General features: G+C 38.7%; 1 protein-coding gene across 3 annotated transcripts in view; it reads right to left on the bottom strand.

Moving 5' to 3' along the window:
• Positions 1 to 23,165, bottom strand: part of Bach1 (BTB domain and CNC homolog 1) — a 43,716-nt gene that overhangs the window by 4,625 nt on the left and 15,926 nt on the right. For 2 of the 3 annotated variants that reach the window (XM_026396156.2, XM_026396155.2), the window contains exons 2-4: positions 18,088 to 18,362; positions 13,707 to 15,053; positions 10,064 to 10,270 (exon numbers count right to left, since the gene is read on the bottom strand). In XM_026396156.2, coding sequence (XP_026251941.1) covers positions 10,064 to 10,270; positions 13,707 to 15,053; positions 18,088 to 18,321 — 1,788 coding nt within the window. In that variant the 5' untranslated portion in view covers positions 18,322 to 18,362. Of the gene's footprint in view, positions 1 to 10,063; positions 10,271 to 13,706; positions 15,054 to 18,087; positions 18,363 to 18,826; positions 18,884 to 23,165 lie in introns of all 3 variants that reach the window. The other variant, XM_026396154.2, reaches the window with a different exon arrangement.

Below are 23,165 nucleotides of genomic sequence, written 5' to 3'. Positions count from 1 at the left end.
TTGATTGCTGATTTAAACCCATTTAATAGATAGAACTAATAGTTTAGTGTGTCAAAAGACAGAAAGCGAGGGGGTAAATTCCAAAGTGTTAAGAACCTGGGAAGAGTAATTTTTTAAAAAAATTTCTTATTAAGTAGATTTTATTTTTTATAACAGGTTTAGATTTACAGAGAAGAGAATATCATTATTATATACCTATATCTAGTTCCCCCTGTCATAAACATTACACTAGTATGGCACATTTGTTGCAACTGATGAACAAATACATTAATACAACACAATACAAATATGTTAATAGATTATTTGGATGTCCTTTCTTTTCTCTTTTACATTTTCTTTATTTTTTATTGATTTTTTTTAAAAAAATGACAGTGGAAGAGTAATTCTGTTTGTTATTTTTATTATTATAATTTTTACAAATCTTACCCCTACAAAAATCTATCATAGGATTTTTCCAAAAGTTTTCCTGGTTCCTGCCTTTCTGTCCATGTCACTCACTACTCATCCTACCTCATCCTTCATAGTCTACCATTTTATTGCTGCCAATGTAATGTGAGCTAGAAGACCTAATAAGCTGTTTATAAAGTTAGAGTAAATAAATGTTGATAAAAGGTCAAAGGTTTCCCTTATGATATTTAGGAAAACTTTCTTGGAAAACCAGGACATGTTTTGCTTCTTTCTGCTTGCTGACAGAGAGCTGGTGCTGCCTATTAACATGGAGATGGGTTATTTCATAGTGCTAATCTGAAACTGCTGTCCTTCAGAGTCTCTGCTGGCACAAAAATATAACTAAAATGGTATTAGGAACTTTTGCTTAACACAAAAGTACCGTTAAGACATTTAGGGGCTGAGGACATAGCTCAGTGGTAGAATGCTTGCCTAACATGTGTACAGCCCTGGGTTCAATCTCCAATACCACCAAAAAGATGATGATCAAAGTTTTGTATTAAAAAAAAATCCTACAAAATTATGTGAGAACCCAATTTTTGATAGTTTTTAAAAAATATTTTAAGGTCATCTAATATTTTGAAAAGACATGAAATGCATACAAAAACTAAATTTTTATATTGAAAAGTATTTTCCAAATTGGTTGGATTTATATAAAATAGCTTTGTTTCAAAACAAAAATAGGTAGAGGTCAAGAATGAGTCAGACTGTGCCTGTGTTGTGCCTGTGTGTAACCAAGATCACGGCTTAGCTAGTACACTTTTTTCTTATGCAGTGTTTGTCAGTTATAAAATCAATCTGTCAGATCCTCTGCAGGTGCTGAGAAGGCAAGAACAGTCCCTACTACTACTTGTCCTGAGAAGGAAACATTTGATGCAATTTGTACTCTTGCTTTTTATGGCTTCTCAGAAGCTAATCCAAATGAGGATAGAAGCAAAGCTCCAATAAGAAAGTAAGAAATACCTTTCTCTAAGTCATAGCCAAAGATGAACCTGTTTTAAATGGCAACAGAAAAAAATTTCAACTTAACTGGTTAAACAAAATGAATTACCTGAGCTTCTTCCTACAAGCACCTGCAGATGCTATGAGGATTATGAATATTTTACAATTTCTGCATCTTCATGTAAATATCCATATGCTCTTTAAATATTCTCACCCCTCCTATACCACTAAATAAGGGATGACATCAGTTGTTAAGTACAAATTTACTATGACAGTCATTGTAATAACTGAGTTAAATGAATAAAAATAATCCAGTTTAATCATGTCATGACATCATTGCAAAAGACACCTCCCAATCGTACTATCAGTGTCTTGTACCTATTTCTAAAACACATTTAAATTTTCTTATAAAGCAATTATATAAATCAGGTTGTGATACTATACCTTTCATCACAGATCTACAAAAAAAAAAAAAAGAAAGAAAGAATAAAACTGGCACTTTGGTGCCAGTCTATGCCTTAAGCCAAAAAAAAAAAAAAAAAAAAAAACTTTATATCTAAAGTCCCTATTTTTGAACAGCTAGTGTAAAATTTCATTCAACTATAAGAAGGGTTTGTTAAAATTCTAAATATAACTCCCCCAATAAAGATATGAAGCATAAGAATTTGGCACCAGAAGAGCCAGGCAACAATGACAGTTTATTTTAAGGTAGAGAGTACTGACGGCTAGAAAACCGTCACTTGTGGTTCCTTATGACAAAAAAGAAAAAGAAAAATGGCCCTTGAAAACATGAACAGAAATGCTCAATTCCACTCATAAGACAGAGAAAAAAAAGGCTACCATGAGACACCAATTCTCACCATCAGATTTGGCGGGGGTCGGGGGTGGGGGGTGGGGTGGAATCAAAAGCTAAGGAAAGCAAAACAGGACCACTGAGGAGGGGAGCTTGCTAATGTCTGACAGTATTACATGTGCACCTGCCCTCAACCCAACAACCCACTTCTAGGAATCTATCCTAAATACTGCATTTCCCTAAACCTGAAAAGAGAGCCTATGAAGAAACTTAGCACCCCAAATGACTGGGCCAATCACATGTCCTGCAGCCACCAGGGAGTGTGACAGAGCTGTACAAGAGTGACAACCTCTCTGAACTGAGAAACATATTCCCTGGAAATACTTCTTAAGTGCAAATATACAACAGTGCGTATAAAATGTGCAGAAAGGGTAATGAGAATACACATGAAATATTCATGTTTCTAGAAAAAGAAATACAGGGGGTGGGGGTGGAAGTGGGGATCCAGAAACAGATGAAGATATTCACCTGCAGGAAGAAATTATACAGGAAAATAGGGAACAGAGAAAGGAGGAGATCAGGGCTCTGGAGTATGTCCTTTTTAAAACAGTTTTAACTTCGATCCATATAAATGTATACATTCAAAACTAAGCTTAAAAAAATGCAAAGAGTATCCTACTAATATAAACAGAAACAAATTATTGGCATATCAAAAATTGACAACAGACAAAATTCAGATAACTTTAAACCTTCATGCTTTGGAATATATTTAAGAACAAAAAAAGGGAACCAAATCTCAAATTTTACTTAATTCGTTGTCATTTGTGACTTTTATATGTAATCTTTATACTAATATAATTGAAGCCAAGATTTTTCCCTGTAAACAATGAGACAAAATACTTTTTTGAAAACCTAGGTCAGATTTCTCATAAAAATGTCTCACTTTTGACATTTATCTGATTGTTTTTCCATAGCTTTAGCTCATTTTTCCATCCTCTCATTTTATGCATACTGGAAGTGTTTGAGTTACTGAGATGGAACATTTCCTGGTGTTCTTTCAATCATACTGTGCATCACCTGGGGAGGCACATTTTATCTGGGTGTCCCACCCCAGCAGGTGGGAATTGCCAGGTTTCTTCATTTTCAAAGTTCCATTTTTTGCCTTGTAATTTCCCAGCGACAAGTGAAGAGACACTTGGGCCCTCGGTGAACATCATCTCTCCCAGTGCTCCTACATCATTTGGTTTTCAGCATGTGTTGATGGGCTCTCCAGCGGGGATTATAAAGTAGTGATTTTCCTGATTCTTCCATTTTATTTACATTTATTGGTTGGCATTCCTTTTTAAATAGAAGTTTCTTTACCTTTTCCCTTTCCTAAGGCCCTGTACTATCACCATGGACTTGTGGATTAATATTTTTCTAACTCAGTTTGTTACAATTAATAGTAATCATTAGTCTTTCTGTTGTTGGATTTTTATGTTCTCTCTGTACCTGGCAAGGGAGGGTCCCTTCAAGCCATGTGTCGTCCTTCTGACCTGACCCCATTAGAGTTTCTGTGCCATCTAGCACATACTACAGGCTTACCTTCTACTTCTCTTGTCCCAAGTTTTTGAATCACTCATCTCTCCAAAACACCCTAGCTTTTCTTTTTGATTTAGGTTTTAGAATTTGGAAAGCATAATGACTGCTGGAGTGTTAATTCTTATGGCCCTTTTCAGTGGACAGAGCTGGGTAATCTGTATACCTGTGTGTGTGTGTAAAATCATGAGCTGGGTGCGGTGGCACATACCTGTAATCCCAGGGACTTAGGAGGCTGAGGTCATAAGCAACGTAGTGAGACCCTATCTTAAAACAAAAACTAAAATAAAAAGGGTTGGGAATGTATCTCAATGGTAAAGGGCCTCTGGGTTCAATTCCCAGTACCAAAGAGATAAACAAAGACAGAGGGGCAAAACATCCAGGTCTGAGGAGCCAAATGGATAGTATGTGGTTGTTTATTGTTCCATTCGTTAACTTTTTTGTAAGCTTAAAATTTTTAGGTGAGGTGCCAGGGATGAAGAATTAGAGATGAAGCTTAAGAAAAAATAGACACATAAATTTGGGTCCTATGAGACTGTGAGGACTGACCATGTCTTACTCGTCTTTGAGTTCTTGGTATTTAGCACAACATTTAACACACAGATAACTTACAAAAAAAAAAAAAAATTAGGACTATTCGAATTTAAAATACCACTAGTATTTATTGGGCCCTGAAGATGCTAAGTAGTACAAAAAGCTTTCTATCCTCCATCTCATATGATCCATGCATGAACCCTGTGGTAGATATTCTTCTTGTCCCCTTATTACCCCTGGGGGAATGTGGGTCCTAGAGGTGAAACCATTTCCCAGGCAGGGCAAGTTTTCTACGTGTTTTGACTCCAAAGCCTGGGTGCTCTAGTACAAAGGTTAAAGCACATTGCCCATGCCTTGAACACTGCTGTGAAACACGAGTTCCCAGGCCCTCGCATAGGTATGGAACAGGGCCAAGGAATGTCTTTAAAGGGGTGCCCCCAGCTAACTCTGATGCTTTGGTACACAGATGGCATTCAAGAAGTGCCACTCATAATACGACATGTATAACCAGAAGAATGAGAAGTTATGTATGATGTATCAAAATGCATGACTGTCATGTATAACTATTTAGAATTATATTAAAAAAAAAAAAGCAGGTGCTGGGTTGTAGCTCAATGGTAGAGCGCTTGCCTAGCATGTGTTAGGTACTGGTTCAATTCCCAGCAACACGTATAAATAAATAAAGGTCCATCAACAACTAATAAAATAAAAAAGAAACAAACAAAGAAAGAAGTGTCACTCAGAGGCACCACAGAGTGATGGGGCATGTTCCAGAAGGATCTTCAGGGGTATGTTTTGGTACAGCAGCCAATAAAATATGACTGGTATAAATAGAACAGGTTTATTTTTGATCAAATGCCATCTCCAACACATGTGAACCACTAAGGATTGTGCTATACTCTTGGCTTGTCACAACAGACAAAGGTGAAAAAACAAAATGGTGTCTGAAAACCTCAACCTGAGCTTTTGTGATTATTCTGATTTATGATCACTTGTAAGTTGGCACCAGTCAACAATATTTGAGGCTAAGACAAATACATTTTGTCTTAGCCTCAAATTAAGATTTCCCTTTTCTTGAAAAAAGCAAGGTCCTCTTCATCTCAGAATGAATGTCCTTTTCTTTAGAAAGCAAGGTCCTTTTCATCTTATCTCTTCTTGTTTGATACCAAAATGATTATAGAAACGTATACATTCTACCTTCTGAATTAATCTTCCAGAAAAGAATAAACTTGGACCTGGTAAAGAATCCTACATAGACAAAGGCTTCATAAATCAAACACATTAACAGAAGCTGAATGACTCTTCAACTCTGTTCAAAGACCTTATATTTATCAGTTTAAAAAGTTGTGTTATTGGTTTGTGTATTATGCATATTCAACCCTTGCAGTAAAATGATGCTTAATTAATGTCTAACCCTCAACATCCTATTAAAAAAAAGTTCAACTCAACATCAATTTACTTATCACGTAAGTACATGTCTTTTCTTCAAAGATTCATTAGAAACTGACAGAACATCTTGTTGAGAAATAAACATACTTTTTGAATGGAAACTGACAACTCCCTTTGACTTTCTCAGCAAAATGAGACTCTAGGAAAATTTCCTTTATGCCTGATGCATTTCACTTACATTTTTGAATGATTATTCTCTTGTAACCAAAACACATTTTTTCATGTGCTTATCTATCTAGTCTATCATGCTGTTACTCTCAGGACCAATGTGGGGCTGATTGAACAAGGTAATAAATACTGTGAATTTATTTATGTTAAATCCAATTAATCATTGTCAATATACAAATGGATGTTTAATTATGAAACAAGCTATTTCCCTTACATAAGTTTGCTAAAAATCCACCCAGACCATGAATACTGGAAACACTGATTAGTCTACATGCCATACTACAAATATCTGTTCACATTCCTCCATCTTCTCAACTCTCAAGACTACTAAGGACAAAACTGTGGCTGTAATTCCTCCTGGGTCTCCTCTCTTTTTACAAAAGAGACATAACATAACCCTTAACAGGGTCCAAGTGAACTTTTTATGGTAAGTAGAGCCATGTGCTGCTTAATGATGGGGATGTGTACTAAGAAACATGCTGTTGGCCATCGTGTCATTGTGCTGACATCACGGAGCATACCTAACAAACCCAGGTGGCACAGGCCATGCCACACTTAGCTCTAAGGCACAGCCTGTTGCTCTGAGGCTAGGAAACCCATGTGGCACATCAGTGTACTGCTTGTTGACAACTGTAACATGCTGTACGTATTTGTATATCTACATGTACCCAACATAGAAAAGGTACAGCAAAAATACTGTATAAAAGATATAAAATAATAAAAATAATAATAATTACCCATGAAGGGCAATTACCATGACTGCAGCTTGCAGGACTAGAAGCTGCTATGGGTGGGCGGGTGAGCAGGGGTATGAAGGCCTAGGACAGTACTGTACATGACTCCAGAATTTGTAGAATTAGGCTATACTAAGCTAATAAAATATATTTTTATTTCTTCAATAAATTAACATTGGCTTATTGTAACTTTTGTTTTTATATGCTTTTTTTTATTCTTTTGTACTAACATTTAGCTTAAGAAAGAAACACACTGAGAAGCCATACAAAAGTATTTTCTCTCTTAATGTCCTTATTCTAGAAACTCTTTTCTATTATTATTATTTTTTTGCATCTTTTAAATGTTTTTGTTCAAAACTAAGACACACATGAACCCAGGGCTACACAGGGTTAAGGACTGTCAGTATTACTCTCTTCTGCCTCCACATTCTGCCCCACTGGAAGGTCTACAGGGGCAATAGCACATATGGGGCTGTCCTCCGTGACAGCAATACCTCTTCTGCAACACCTCCTAGAGGACCTGCTGAGGCTCTTATGAATCAGGTCTCACTCTTTTCAGAAACATGTTCATGGTGGTTAGCTTGGTTTGTTTTCTTCATGAATTTATTTGCTTGCAAGTAGACAGTGCATCATGAGCATTCCTCTCTATTAATGAGAACCATCTTGTGTACCATGTTTTCAAACTTTTAAAGGAACTTGTTGAGGTCTGCAAAAGCTTCTGCTAAACTCTTCACTGTGATTTCCCTGGGTTTCTTCTCCTGTAGTGTTTTTTCCTCATGCATTCTCTTCAACTGTGCATTCACTCTGCAACAGGGATTTGTTTTCATCTGAGAAAAACACCTACAGCAGGACAGAAATGTAACTGGAGTTTGCCAGTAAGAATCACTAGAACTGAGTAGTGGTGAAGGACTGAGTATAGAGTTCAGGAAAGCTGAAACACACAGCAAGTCACTCCATACACAGACACCAGCATGACTCTGGGGGTCCTCTGGAAGCAGCCCAAGATCACACCAAGCTGCAGGTGCAGCAGACCTGTCAGGCCGTCACTCCTCCAGTCCAGAATGGAGGGCTCTTGGCTCTTTTGCTGCTTTGTCCCTGCTCTCCAGTCACAGGACACTGTGCCTAATTAAGCCAATTAGTTGCTCTCTTCCTTGGGAATTCAGAACTTACTAAAGTGTACTCTCTGTCTGTACTGGTCCCCGGAGGTGAGCAAAGCCATTCAGGAGGTGTACAGCAGCCACTCTTCCCACACACTGAGGAGCACACAAGCCACTTTCAGGGCAAAAGGGGAAGTGGCTGCAAAGATTTTTAATTCTGTCAAAATTTCAGAGAAAAAATTACTTTGTATTGACAATAACCAGTACTTATTTTATTGACTCAAACCAGTTTAAAGTTTAGGCAAAGGTATTAGGAAGGAAGCCAATTACAGAAAATTGAATACTGATGAATAACAATAGGGCCATAATAAGAAATGTATAAAAAGTTCTTCATATCAAACTCATCTATTCTTCATAAATGAGCACCTTCTCTATTAAGTAGAAAATAACATTATCCCATTTACAGATGAGAAACATGACCATAGACAAACCAAATGGCCTAACCGAAGTCATTAGTGTCTGATGCAGAGCTCCACACTGCTAACCATTTCACCTCCCGTCTCTCTCTGCTGCAGCAAAGGCAGAGTGGGTGGAAAGCCCAAAGAAAATAGCATGCCTCTTTATCTTACACAGCTAGAATTTGTTAAAAAAATTAAAAAAAAAAACAACTATCCAGCAATCCAAAATCTGCCTTCAAAAAACAACTATCCAGCAATCCAAAGTCTCCCTTCAAAAAACAACTATCCAGCAATCCAAAGTCTGCTTTCAATCAAAAAATAAAAATGAGATCTTTGAGACAAGAAGTAGAGTAGTTCTAAAGGGTAACAGCTATCCTTGCACATACCTGGTTAGTATTCATGTATAAAATATTGAAGAAAAACTCATCAGTCTTGTTTTGTGTTTATTTTTAAGAGAATAAGAACTGGATAAGCTCTACAAAATAAAACTAGTTGAAGGGAAAGACAAACAACTCTAAGAAGCAGAACTAAGAACTCTAGCAGTAGAATTTCATGTCAATTTCAAATAGCTCCCCATAAGCCAACAATATAAAAACCATCTCTATAGTTCAGTCCAGAATGATAACTATGAAAGTGCTATGCTTCCTCTAAAGGCAGGTGTTTAATTCAAAGTTAGACAAAAGGGAGAAACACTCATGCTTAAGGGTATGACAGACACTCCAGAAGTACTGAGTAAGCTTTACTGAATGTGTGACACTTCTTTGGTCCTCATTTTTAATTGTTCAGCAATATCATATAGGGTTTGTTAAAATATCTTTCATGCCTACGTTGGTAAAACGTAGGTCTCCTCTTCATCTTTTTGCATAATGCATTGTTTTGCCTGATTAAATTAAATGCATAATATACATAAAATAGATTTTTATTTTTCAACTTTTCTTGAAGGCATATAAAGGTATTTTTCCTAAACTGTACCATTTAATTGTCATTCATAGCTTCATGCTTGAAGACTTGTTACAATCACAACATTTAATGTTCACCAATAATTAACAAAGACCACAAAACAGAGTATTCGAGGAATGTTTCCACTGTGTTTGGGCTGCTTCCCTGCAGCTGTGCCCACACTTTCACCCTCTGCTGGCCTGCACACTGACACAGCTATTCACTCACATACCGCTCCCTTCTACCAACCACTAGGGAAAACAGAACCGGGAGCAAAATTAATGTTTTCCAATTAAATTGTGTCTTAATGCTGGAATAGAAAATCAGATTGAATAAGCAAGCACTCTTCTCACTTAGGCTCTCATTAGATTTAAAATTTTCTAGTCTTCTATTACCATAACATATCAGAATTTTTTCCTTTGAATGAAAGAGACTGGTTGGTCTGCTTGTGTTTGATAGCAACCAAAACAAGTAATTCAGGTCTACTGTTCATTTAAACCACCCAACTGGAACATTAGCTTTAATAGATGCCAAATATATCACAGAGAGATAAAAGTGCTGTATAATTTCGTTAATCTTTACTTAACCATTAAGAATTAGGAAGATAATGAAATCATTCTTAACTTGAAAATCTTTTTTTAAAGAGTACCCAGAAATAGTTTCGAACTTACACAGCATATTATAGCATGCTAAAAATGTGGACTACTTATACAAATAAAATAGTCAATGAAAACCCTCACTGCATATATTTATTTCCTAATCTTTCTGAAATGCCATATAATTTTTCTTAAAATAATAATTGGAACATTTTAAACTTAATATGAATTGAGCATTAAGTCTTACCTGGAAATTTAAATAGCAATTTCCTCTATTAAAAAAAAAGAGTTGGAGTTTAACTAATAATGACAAAAAATGTATACTTACCAGCTTCTCAATTTCTGATTCAAGATTCTGTATACAGTCAAGTTTTCTCTTGCGACAGCGCTGTGCAGCGATTCTGTTTTTACTTCTTCTCCGGATGTCGTGGATACAGTCCAGCTGCTCTGGGGTCAGCTTATGCATTTTCAACAAGGATTGAAAATCATTTCGAGAGAGTGAAATTATCCGTTGTGCATTAAAGGGCAGTTTTACCTAGAATGTGAAATAAATATTAGTGACCTACTGTATTTTGTTATAATACTTAAATCGTATCTGGGAAGAGGAAGGTCCATTTTTCCAGAGTGCTTACTTTAGAGTTTAAAAACAATAGGTCTCTGTTCCCAATGTCTACACAATCCATTATAATAAAAACTAAAATTGTAATTGGTATTTTTAGCTGACTTGAGCAAGGACTCAAAAGACAAATTGAAAAGTTAGTACTTTTTCAGCAAATCAGATATATTAACACAAATATTACCATACTTTAAATGGAAAAATAGAATTTATTGTACTATGGATTTCTGTAAGTCCCTTTCTTATATACACATACACACACACACGTGTATATATAATATATATGTATATGTGTGTGTATAATATACATATACATACACACACATATATATGTATATTATACACACACACACACATACATACATACACACATACACACATACATATATGGGGAAAGTACTGGGGATTGAACTCAGGGGCATTCAACCACTGAGCCACATTCCCAGACCTATTTTGTATTTTATTTTGAAACAGAGTCTCATTGAGTTGCTTAGTGCCTCACAGTTGCTGAGGCTGGTTTTGAACTTGCCATCCTCCTGCCTCCTCAGTCTCCCAAGCTGCTGGGATTACAGGCATGCGCCACCATGCTTGGCCTCTAATATATTTTTAATAAGTTTCTCAACTCAAAATTAAATCTATTTTTTTAAGAGAGAGAGAGAAAAAAAAATCTTTTTTGTAGATGGACACAAAAATGCCTTTATTTTTATGTGGTGCTGAGAATCAAATGCGGGTCCCGCCCGTGCTAGGTGAGTACTCTACCGCTGAGCCACAATCCCAGCCCCTATTTTTTAATACACTTATTTAATATTGGTATAATTATGCTAATAGTTTCTATAAACTATTTCAAAAAATTTTTATCTATCAAGAAAATAGGGGCTGGGGATGTGGCTCAAGAGGTAGCGCGTTTGCCTGGCATGCGTGCGGCCTGGGTTCGATCCTCAGCACCACATACCAACAAAGATGTTGTGTCCGCCGAGAACTAAAAAATAAATATTAAAAATTCTCTCTCTCTCTCTCTCCTCTCTCACTCTCTCTTTAAAAAAAAAAAAAGAAAAAAAAAAGAAAATAGTACCTTCACATAATGTATTTTAAAAGCTACACATTTCACTTGCCAATGAGAAAAAGTTAGAAAAAAAACTTTATGAATATTTTAAAGTCATTTTCAACTTACTTAAATTTGTCCAAAGAAAAAAACTTTTTCTTTTAAATAATATAGTTGTGAGAATCTAGTTAGAGTACCAAAAATACAAATGGAACATTAATCAGGTAGTATGGCAACCTACTTCCAAGCTTATAGATAGTAATTATACAAAAAGTTTTAAATTCTTAAGCCAGACCCAGTGGTGCATGCCTGTAACCCTAGCTACTCAGGAAGCTAAGGCAGGAGGATCACCAGGTTCGAGGTCAGCCCGGGCCACTTGGCAAGACTCTGTCTTAAAATAAAATAAAAAGGGCTGAAGATGTCACTCAGAGGTAGAGAACTTCTAGGTTCAATTCCAATAACAAACACAAACACACACACACACACACACACACACAAGTTTTTAAAGATATAATTTGTAAAATTCTACTAAACTGTAATTCTAAACGCTGAATTTATAAATGTCCAAATCTACAAATATAACCCATGTACATACAGTACTTCTTAAAACACCAAATCTACCTCCTTCCAAAGCCAATAAAGTAACAGTCTCTTTCAAACTTATATCATGTAATATATGCTACAAAACCAAAGAAAATGCTAAATAAAGGGATGTAGAGAAACTGAAACACTCTACAATGCTGGTGGGAAAATAGTGCAGCTGCTATGGAAAATGACATGAAATTTTCTCAAAATTTGAAATGCAACTACCACACTAGCTTACTCCCAGATAGCTACCCAAATGAACTTGACTTAAAGGGATATTTCCAATTCCGTATTCATTGCAGCAATATTCACAATAATTAAGATGTCAGTGCCGGGTGCTGAGGCATATGCCTGTAATCCCAGTGGCTCGGGAGGCTGAGGCAGGCTAGGCACTAAGCAACTGAGTGAGACCCTGTCTCTAAATAAAACATAAAACAGGGCTGGGGATGTGGCTCAGTGGTCGAGTGACCCTGATTTCAATCCTCAGTACTGTACCTCCAAAAAGAAAAAAGATGTTAGAAACAATTTGATTATTCACGCACAGATGAACCTATAAAGAAACTGTAGTATGAATGCACACACTACTCACACAGATGGGAATACTGGGATACTATTCAGCCTTATATAAAAGGAAATTCTGCCATTTGCTACAATATGGATGAACCTGGAGGACATATGCTAGATAAAATAAGCCAAATGAAGAAAGCAGATCCCACAGGATCCCATCTATATGAGGTGTCAAAAATAGTCAAACTCATAGAAATAGCAGCATGATGGTTGCTGTGGCTGAGAGCAGAAATGGGTAAGTTGCTGTTCCAGAGATAAAGTCCACAGATAAAGTCTCGGTTACACAACATGCGTAAATTCTAGAGGTCCTCCATACAACATTGTGTTAACAGTTAACAACACTGTGTACACTTAAGTTTGTAATGAGCACATCACATACTATAAGATAAAAAGCGACAGAGAAAAAATATAGTAAGATTAAAAACAATCTGTAAAATAAGTCCAGATTACAACTTTAAAGAGAAAATCCAGCTTTTGAAAATTAAACAAAATCCAATTTTAAATATTTTTTTTAAAATAGGCCCTTACTGTAGTTATATTAAAACTTTATCAGAAGCAACTATTAAGTCCAACTCTCTATATACAGAGTACACAAATCAAGCTTGATATGATTAATATCAGACTAGCCATATGTAACTCATTCTAAGTAATTACAGTTTTCATTAAACTAATAGACAAAAGGGCTAAAGGGAAAATAAGAAACAAAAAGTGATGGCCATGAAAAACTAGATCAAAGACAACTTTGCATTAGAAACTACATTCTTAGAACTAGTCACTGCCAAACCACTGCTCAGAGATCGGTATCAAGTCCAGAGGTCCTTATGGCAATGAGTAACACCGAATATGCAATGCATTTTCCAGGAGTTATCATGTCATGATCACAGAATCATCATTCTCTTTCCTCCTGAGACAGGACATTATATAGCCAGTGTGAGGACTCAATCCATGATAAATAAACCTGCTTTAAATACATGCATGCAGTAGGCCTTCAAACTTCATCTTGTTCCTCTGCTGTTGACCATGGTTTCATTGTTACCTGTGTGACCCTCCTCTGCCCTCCCTGAGCCCACTCATACCCCTAGTAGTGCAATGCTGGCCAGCCCAGGGTAAATCCCAATCACTGGCTGCTAAACAATGAATTAAGAACATATTCCTGCTCACCTCACACTCCTGTTCTCTGGCTGAACAGGATTCACTGTCGCCTTCTGTGTCAGTCTCAGAATCGTCACCCAAGCTGATTACGCAAGCGTAAGGACAAGGTTCTTGCTGGGGTTCTGAAATGTAACCATCGTTTCCAATTTCCAAATTGCTTGAACAGCCTTCGGTACTCAGAGTACTTATAAAAGGGCAGTTGACAGAACTCAATGTTGTAAAAGTCCTCTGAGCTGGTTCTGGGCTCTCACTGATCCTGATACCTAACCAAGGACACTCAGACCGCTTCTGGGAGTAGATTTGCTCTGGGCCATCCTTGGCTACCGCAGGTGATAACTGCATCTGGCAAGGAGAGTCAGTGCTGCAGATATCACTCCAGAAGCCTTTTGCTAGGTGCTCCGCCACCTCTCGCTCCACACTACTGCGATCACTAGATGCAATGCTACCATCATCCTTGGGGCCCGAGTCAGATTTCAAATGAACATCTTGACTTTCACCAAACGTTTTCTCTTCTTGAACACCTGTACCTGACAAGGGTTTCTCTGTTTTCACTGCTGTGGTCTGCACACCAGCAAAATTCAAGTCTCCGTATTGGTCATATGTGTGTAAAAGAGACAAAGAATACAGTCCATGAGAATCTGTAGAAGAATTGTGGGGGAAGGAAGTCACTTCTGTTTTTTCTGCTGGGCACTGAGAAGCGGGATCCTTTTTCTTCGTTTCTTCATGTTCCATTGCTAATTTGTTCTCATCACATCTTAAAATCACCTGCAAATCTGCAGAGTCCTGGACTCCCCCGAGATACTCATTTTCGCCTGTCTCGTTTGGCTGAACAGGAGCAGCATGAACCTCTTTGACACTGGATTCCACAGTGCGGACTCTGTCAGTTCCAAATGCTTTCTGGAATTTTCTGTATTTGGGGCATAAAGAAGGCAGAGCCAGAGCAGCCCCCTTCTCCAAGCACATGGATTCATAGGTCTGACTGGCACTGTCTTGTACGGGAGGTGATGTTTTTACGTTTCCTTGATGTCTTTGGAGTTTACACTGAGGAGTCTGAACATTTTTATTTTCCAGAAACTCCTCTACTTCATCAATTTCTAGGTCCTTCTGGTCCAAAAGTGAATATTTAAGGTTTGTTTTCTGACACTGTGATGAAAAGCATTTTTTTCTCAGGCATTCTTGCTGGTCTGCAGTGGGGTCCAAAAACTTAAATTTGAGAAACTGAAAACAGGACTCCTCGATATTGTGTACACTTAGAAATTCCACACACTTGCGCACTTCATCCACATTGTCTTTGCTTAAAATCAGCTTAGCAGTGTAGGCAAACTGAATTAAAGGTTCAAATCCTTTAACCGTCACCTGTTAATGTACAAAATAAAAATAAACACATCATTTGAAAGCTAACTAGTAGATTAAAAAAAAAGAAGAAGAAGAAGTAGAGAGATGTATAACTTATTTGTGACAATTATGAAACAGAGATTTTTCATTTGGTAAGAGAAAATATTCTTCTAGAAAATGTAAAATTAAGGGAGGGTGAAAAAGTAGAAAAAGCAAGCTTCCCACCCCCTACTCACTGGGACCTGCACTTACAAATTCTACTCCCATCTGCACATCAATTATGATTTACTCACATGAGGAAAAGACTTAAGACACTACCACGATTCTCTCATAAAGCAAAATTAAAACAAATCATCTATGAAATAAAGCAAGACAGACACCACTTGCAGCTCCCACAGTGAGCTGACAAGTGTCTGCACTAGCCCAGCTCCACAAAACCAACCAAACCCAACTACCATAATCTACAAAAGTGGATGTTTTAAGGGTGAAAAAACAATATATGTAAAGCACTTATAAAGAAGCCTTGACCCATGGCAAAGTCACAGTAAATAGTACCTACTGTCTTTATCTCATGCCCCAAATTCCTACTAATAAAATTTTAAGAGATTCCAAGGTTAACAAGCGATCCAAGTGAAGTTCCGAAAGTCATGCCTCAACAGTGTTTCAGCAAAGATTCATGGTAAAAAGTCTTTAAGCAGACTGTACATTTATACTAAACCTGCCCCTGCAAGGTGAGGGGCAGAGGGCCCTGCTGAATCACAGAGGAAGCTTTGTCCTTGGTTAAAAAAAAAAAAAATGAATTTACAAGCTCTGAACTTCTATAAGAGGGATCAAAATATTATTAACATTTATGACCTTTTTAAAAACATGCTAATCTCTGAAAACCTGACATTTAAATGGCCAAAATAAAAAGAGAGACACTACCAAATGCTAGTGAGAATGCAGAGAAACTGGGATCACTCACACATTGCAGGTGAGAATGTAAAATGGTACAGCCACTCTGAAAAACAATTAGTTCCTTATGTACCTAACCATGTAACAACCACGTGACCAGTTGTTGCACTCCTGGTCTTCTGTCACTAAGAAATGAAAACTTATGTTCACAGAAAAACCCATACAAATGTTCACAGCAACTTTGTAGTCAAAAATTGGAATCAGCCTGATCTCCTCAATAGCCAAAAAAAATTTTTTTAAAAAAAGAAAAAAAGTTTCATGCTGAGTCCACTTATGTAACATTTTTGAGATGACAAAACTTTAAAAGAGGAGGACAGATTACTGGTTGCTAGGGACAAGGGATGGAAGCGTGTTTAGAAGTGAGCAAGAGTAGGAAGGAAATGGGTGTGGTTACAGAAAAGCAGCTCAGGTCCTCAGCGTGGGGACTGCTCAGTGTCTTTTTTTTTTTTTTAATTTTTTAATATTTATTTTTTAGTTCTCGGCGGACACAACATCTTTGTTTGTATGTAGTGCTGAGGCTCGAACCCGGGCCGCACGCATGCCAGGCGAGCGCGCTACCGCTTGAGCCACATCCCCAGCCCTGCTCAGTGTCTTAACTGTGGTGGTTGGATCACAAACATTCTCAGGGGGAAAACTGTACAGAATTTAATACACACAGAGAAATCAGCCCAAGTGATCTGCAGTAATCTGAATACCGTGAGAGAGGTAACAACACCAATACCCTAGCTGTACCATTATACTTCAATTTTTCAAAACGTGACCACTGGGGACATTAGGCAAAAGTGTAAACAGGAACTCTGCATTACTTCTTTCACCTCTACATGAATTTACAATTATGCCCCCCAAATTTTTCTTTGATATTTTTAAAATAAGTTAAAATAACTCAAAGCCTCTAGAATAATTTCTACAATGATGTTTTCAATCTGTCACTACGATGAAACATTGAAAATATTTGAAAACATATATTCATTCATTCTAATTTGAAGGTAAATTATAATATACACATAGGCATGATTGTGAATTTTCTCATAAACCCATAAGTTAAATTTGCTCACTTGGAAAGTCTCATTAAATAACTGGAAAATATGAACCATAATAAGTATGTCTCTATTCTGATTTGTATTGTTCCTTCTTAAAAAAAAAAAAATCAACTATTCTGTAGTTGACTTTTCTGTCTTCTCAGCATTGAACCCTTCAACCTCTGCCACTGTAGTGATAAGACAGCCTATCAGCTGACAAACTAGCCACAGTTCATAGAAGTATGCACAGCCAGCAACCAGCCATGCTACAGAGTTAGTTTACAGTTTGTCCCACGTATCCAACAGGGAACTTGCCACCCAGATCCGTCACACACAGGAAATTCTACACACCTTCTCCATATTCCTTACCTACCTCTACTTGTGTCCGAATGCCACAGACTTGACACCCTGCTAGTAACAGTTACCAACTAAAGAGCAGCCTATCTGAGTCCCCTTTGAGTAAGAATCAGTATAACCAGCACTTGCTCCCCCAGAGAGAGGTCTCTTGGAGCCAGGACACTGACAAAGTCCCAAGTTTTCTCTGAGCTTGAGTCCAAAACAGGCTGAGGCAAAGAATGTATGTAAAAATAGGGCTCAACAAGACAAAACACAGCTGATCTCCAGAAAGAAGAAAGGGGAGAGAAAGAACACTTGTGGAGTGCCTGCTGTCCATGGGGATGTTTTGGGAAAAGGGATGATTTACAGAACTCTAAACCTAGACACAGGTGTCTATCATGGAAAAGGTCTATAGGGAGAGGAAGTCACACAGTCTGGCCTCTCCAAGCCATGACCTTTACAATGTCTATAACATTAGGTGTGCCCTGAGTTAGTCACTTGGTCAAAATAACAAGAGTGGGTGAATTTCTCCACTGCTCAATAAACATTAAGACCCCAAATTAACAATTTTATAATGTAAATGTAATAATAATGTCTATGAAAAAAGCCAAAGGAATGGGTTGCTGCAGGAACCTGGGACTGCTCCTCAGCCACCTGACCAGGAGGCTGCACTTTACTATTAGCTTTATGAACCACAACGTGTTTAAGAAAATTAAATTAAAATCACTAGAAACATGGCCCCTCACCTCTTCTGGTAGAGTAATGTTAAGCTCCGCGTCAGCCTGGCCTACGATTCTGGCGTGGAAGTAACTGCTGCATGCCGCCAGCACTGACCGGTGGGCGCGGAACCGTTGGCCCTCCACCAGGACAGTGACGTCGCACAGCACGTCCTTGTTCCGCTGGTCGTTGAGGCTGAGCAAGACGTTGGTGCTGTGCACCGAAGACTCGTAGGCAAACACCGGGTTCTCACGCAGAGACATCCTGCACAGCAGGGGAGAGCATGCTTCTAACTGTCCTCCACCTGCAAGCACACGCCAGAGTTCACCTGGTGAGATCTTGTTTAGAACTTTCTGGGGAACAACCAAGGGTCTTCTCAATGAACATACAGAAGATTCATCTAATATACCTCAAATTAGGTATGGTAAGTTTTTCTAATTTAAGGGAAAAGGTTCTTGGGAGACAAGGAGGGAGAACTTTTTGAACCAAGGACTCCTTGGTTCTCTGAAAATGAATTACTGTGGGCAAATAGATGGGGCTGGGAAATTTGGGGGTGGCATCCCAACCCTGTTGCTTTAGGACAGTTGGTAGGTGTGGCAGGGAGGCAGTGGGAGGGTCACACTTTAGGAACACTTGGGTGGAACAGGCATGCCCCATGCCCCACCCCGCTACACCGGAGAGATGACAGGAGAGCTTAGTGCTTTACATCAAGGGACACCTTGGTACCCAACGTAAAAGTTTCTCCAACACCAGAAGAAAATGGCTCACATTTGCCAGGCTGCATCTCGGTAAACCGTCTTTTTATACAGCAAGTCTTACTTCACACTAGAAAAGACAGGCAACAAGGAAAACTCCTTCATCACTAAGGAGATGCTGCATCACAGGTAGAAACTCATCAAAATGTTAAAATATTAACAGAAATTATCAAAAATGTATATTTTGGGGGGACTGGGATTGTGGCTCAGCGGTAGAGCATTCGTCTAGAACATGCAAGGCCCAGGGTTCGATCCTCAGCACCATATAAAAATAAATAAAATAAAGATATCATATCCAACTACAACTAAAAAATAAATATTTTTAAAAAATATATACTAACATGTAGTAGCCTCCAAATATTTTTTGATCACATACACAAAACTGGCCCCAAAAGGGGGTACTCCTAAACATATATGCTTATCTGTGAATTTCAGACATGTATGAATATTGTGACATATACACTCTAAACATATAAAAATTGAAAGAGATTTAAAGGGAATATCTGATCTATTCTTCCGGTCCCCATACTTGTGGAGAGCACCCAGGTGTGTGGACCCCACTGTGGCAATCGGACAGATGGAAGCCCACAAGCTCCTCACATGCACCACTCCTTTCTCTTCTGATGACATCTCACTGAAAACAAGCCCCTCTAATGAGAAGTGAATGAGAAAATGTTTTTGTTTTCAGATTTGCTGTACTGAAAACAAAAATGAAAGGAGATAGAAGGAAGTTCTGCTGAAGTTCAGACAGACCAGTCCCCGATCATGGGTGGATGCCATCTCAAAAACAGCTTGTTTTAGCTGCAAACACATGAAATACATCCATAAATTCTCTTGTACTGAGTGTTTATTTTTAAAGTCCTCATTATGGCTGAAACGTCAGTCTCCTGCAGTGGTACTCTATGAAAATAAAAGCTTTCCTTTTGTGGTTAGACTTCACCTAAGGTTAAGGACCATGGCATATCATTTACTGATTCAGCACAACCCATGAAATCTTTGGTAACTTCAAAATTAAACAGGAAAACTGACTCAACTGTTGGGTTCTGCCCTTAGTAAAGAGTAAAAGTTCCTTTCAGTAACTGTTCTTCATACTTCAGTTATCGACACAAGGAATTAGTGTTAGGAATAGTAAGGAGGAACCATCACTCAAGGAAATGATGTGTCCTCTCGTGGGTGATACAAGGTCCATTGTCCTCTTCCTTGCCCAGTACACACTGGCCTCTCCAGGCCAGTTGGATTCAGCTGACTACTACCCTACTAGGTCCTTGCATCCAAGTTCCCAGCTTTCCTATTCTCTTCTGCCACTTGACTTGTAAACTTTTAAAGGTATCCTATCTTATGTTTATAGTTTGTCACACACAGCACAGCAAGGAAAAACTGTAAAATCAGACAGACTGGGGTCACTGTGAATTAAGGGTGTTCAATCTCGGCCCTGTTCACTTACTTTGCATGTCCCCATCTCTGTTCTCCATAACAGCTTTCCAACTTACCATCCCATTCCTCCATCAGTCTCTCTTTCAGTGCACCACCACAAGTGGAATCCAAACTCAGAATACCTGTCCCACCACCTCCACCTAGTTCCTCCTTCTGTTGAAGACAATCATGAATGTCTTCTCCTAGCCCCTTACCACACCTGCTTCTCTGAGATCTAATCCCATACACCCTTTCCCAGACATACCCAATCTCTTCCTCTATGTTGGCTTCTTCCCAGTTTTTTGTTTTTCATAAAAATGTTTATGTCTCTCCAGTCTATCCTACCAACTATTAATGCTCTAATTCTGCACCCAGCCCTGAGCTAAATACCAGATGTTGTTTATCTCGCTGACTCCTCACAACTACCCCACATAACACTTTTCTACCCCAATTTTACAGAAGAATAGGAATATCTTGGCCAATATCAAAAGACCAGTAAGAGAAAGGGAATTCACACCAAGCATTTTTACCTACTCCACTCTTCTATTTCCTGTTAGTATTTGCTAAATGCACAGTATGGAGACACTGCAGCCATATGGGGAGCTGGATACTTCTACAAGGTTATGCTTGAGAATAAGGAAACCAGCCCACAGAAAGGCAGACACAAAATAAACTAGACCTGAGCTGTAGAAAGAGAAAACTCTGAGCCTTGAAACCCAGAACCTAAAGGTTCTCTGGATGACTCCAGAGTCACCACTTCAAGGTGACTCCAGCAAAAGCGATTCCTGTGCCTTCATTCTTGAGCTGCTGTTTGCACAACCTTGTGCACCTGTGGCCCCCAACTCCTCATCCTGCCACCAGCTGGCTCACTATTTACCTAGACTCCAACAGAATCATGCCCCGCTCAGGCAGATTTTGTAAGAGATCACCTCATGGGTTCACAGCCCACTTACAGTCTGGCTGCCCTCAGACAGGGTACCAACCCCAAGTCCTACGCCCGCACTAAGAAGGGGCCATCTTTCTTTAAGTGGACGGAGTGCAGCACATACCAGGAGAGATGCTGCTTACACCAGAAACCTGGGACTCACTCCTGACACCTCCCTCAGTCAGGCTCGCGATCCAAATGCTCACCAAGTCCTGCTGCCTCTGCCTTTTAACGCTGAGGTCCATTTCTTCCCCTTGGCACTGCCCATTCTAACCTAAGCCATCATCAGCTCTCGCCTGGACAGTGCTGTTTAACTTTTGGCAATGGTACATAAGGTCATGCATGTACAAATAAGGTCATATAAAAATAAAACAAAAGTTTCACATATCAATATTTTATCCTCGCCACACACAAAGTACTCTGTGTTATTTTCTACTCTACGGCAACTAAAAAAGTCGCCGTATGATCTACTCAATTTCAAGACCAACTAATGGACCATCATTCCACGTACTGAAACACAGGCCCAGTGGCTAACAGCTTAGGGCTTGGAATTTTATGAGTTCAAATCCCAATTCTGCCACTTACTTGCTAAATGGCCGTGGCTAAATTGATCAATCTTGTTGAGTCCTAGTTCCCTCAGCTTTAAAACAGGGATGATAATACCACCTCACTGGGATGGGGTGACATTTCCATGAGGTGATGAAGAAAACAGTTTAGCACAATGCCTGGCCCGCGGCAAGCAAATAATAAATATGAGCTGATGTTTATCATGATGATATTAACGAAAGCCTTACACCCTCTGGGTCCCCTTCAATTCACTTTCTCCCTATCAGAGTGATTTCTTCCCTCCCACAAACCCCCTACAACATCTTCAAAATCCTTAACATGTGCTTCAGACCTCTGTGTCAGGTTTTCCATCTATTAATCCAGCCTCATCTCAAGCTGCTGTCACCTCCAGGCCCACTGTTCCTGCCTTCCTGCCACACTGGCTCCAAGCTCCAACTAATCTCAGGACCTGCACAAATGCCTGCTAAATGAGCTTCAGCTGCCTGACTCCTCACCTTTTAGGTCTCAGCTTAAATGTCACAAATCTTGTCTGACTGTTCTCTGCCAGACCCCAAGCATGTAACAAAGTACCTGGTCCAATACCAGTACTTGCTTCTGAATGAGTTACTTGGCATCTTTAATACAAACCCCAAACTCATATTATCTAGATCACCTTCCAAACACAGTCCAGTCAGCTGTTCCAAAATAAATGGAAATGTCATTGAGCCAAGCATGCACAAAGTTCTTAGATGGCTTTTCCAGGACCAGGAAGGCAAACAGAGCCAGGCTCAGTACTCTGGGAGCTACAAACATACCTGCAGACAACTGGCCAAAGAAAAGCACAGGTTGCAACTATAAACTCAGCCAATACAAATGACCTGCATGAGTGAAGACGCCTTGCTCACTGCTCTCAGCAGCAGTGGGCACTACATAAAGGCGCTCTGGAAACTAAATCTTTCTAATTTTGAAAGCTAAGGGGTCAGTAATCCATTTTTCCCCAATAATTCAACTATATACTGACTGTACCAAATAATAGCACAACTCCTTCCAACTTCTCTTATTCACGTATTTTTTGTGGCTCTGGGGATTGAACCCAGGGCTTTGTGCGTGCAAGGCAAGCACTCTACCAACTGAGCTATATTCCCAGTCCTCACTTCTTCCAACTTCAATCAGACTAGCATTTTTCATACCTGAAAAGTAAAATATAACACTCGAGCCTTTCGCATCTAAACTTTTATTATTATTAAAAACAAATTTGGAGTCTCATATTACACCTGAATTTTCGTATATTCTTGGAAATATATACTATTATTTTAAGTCAAAATAAGGTTTACTGACCTTAGCAAAATGCTGGGTCACTGGCTAATGCTGATAAAGGATGAATAAGCAATTTGAAGCTTCCTGTAGCTCAACTTGCAACAACTTCTGCCAAGTTAAGTTTTAATACAGTTACCATTTGGTATTTCTG

Source organism: Urocitellus parryii, chromosome 2 (genome assembly GCF_045843805.1).
Source record: "Urocitellus parryii isolate mUroPar1 chromosome 2, mUroPar1.hap1, whole genome shotgun sequence".
Taxonomy (NCBI): Eukaryota; Metazoa; Chordata; class Mammalia; order Rodentia; family Sciuridae; genus Urocitellus; species Urocitellus parryii.
Note: the sequence above shows the minus strand (reverse complement) of the source record. Positions and strands in the feature narration are given on the sequence as shown.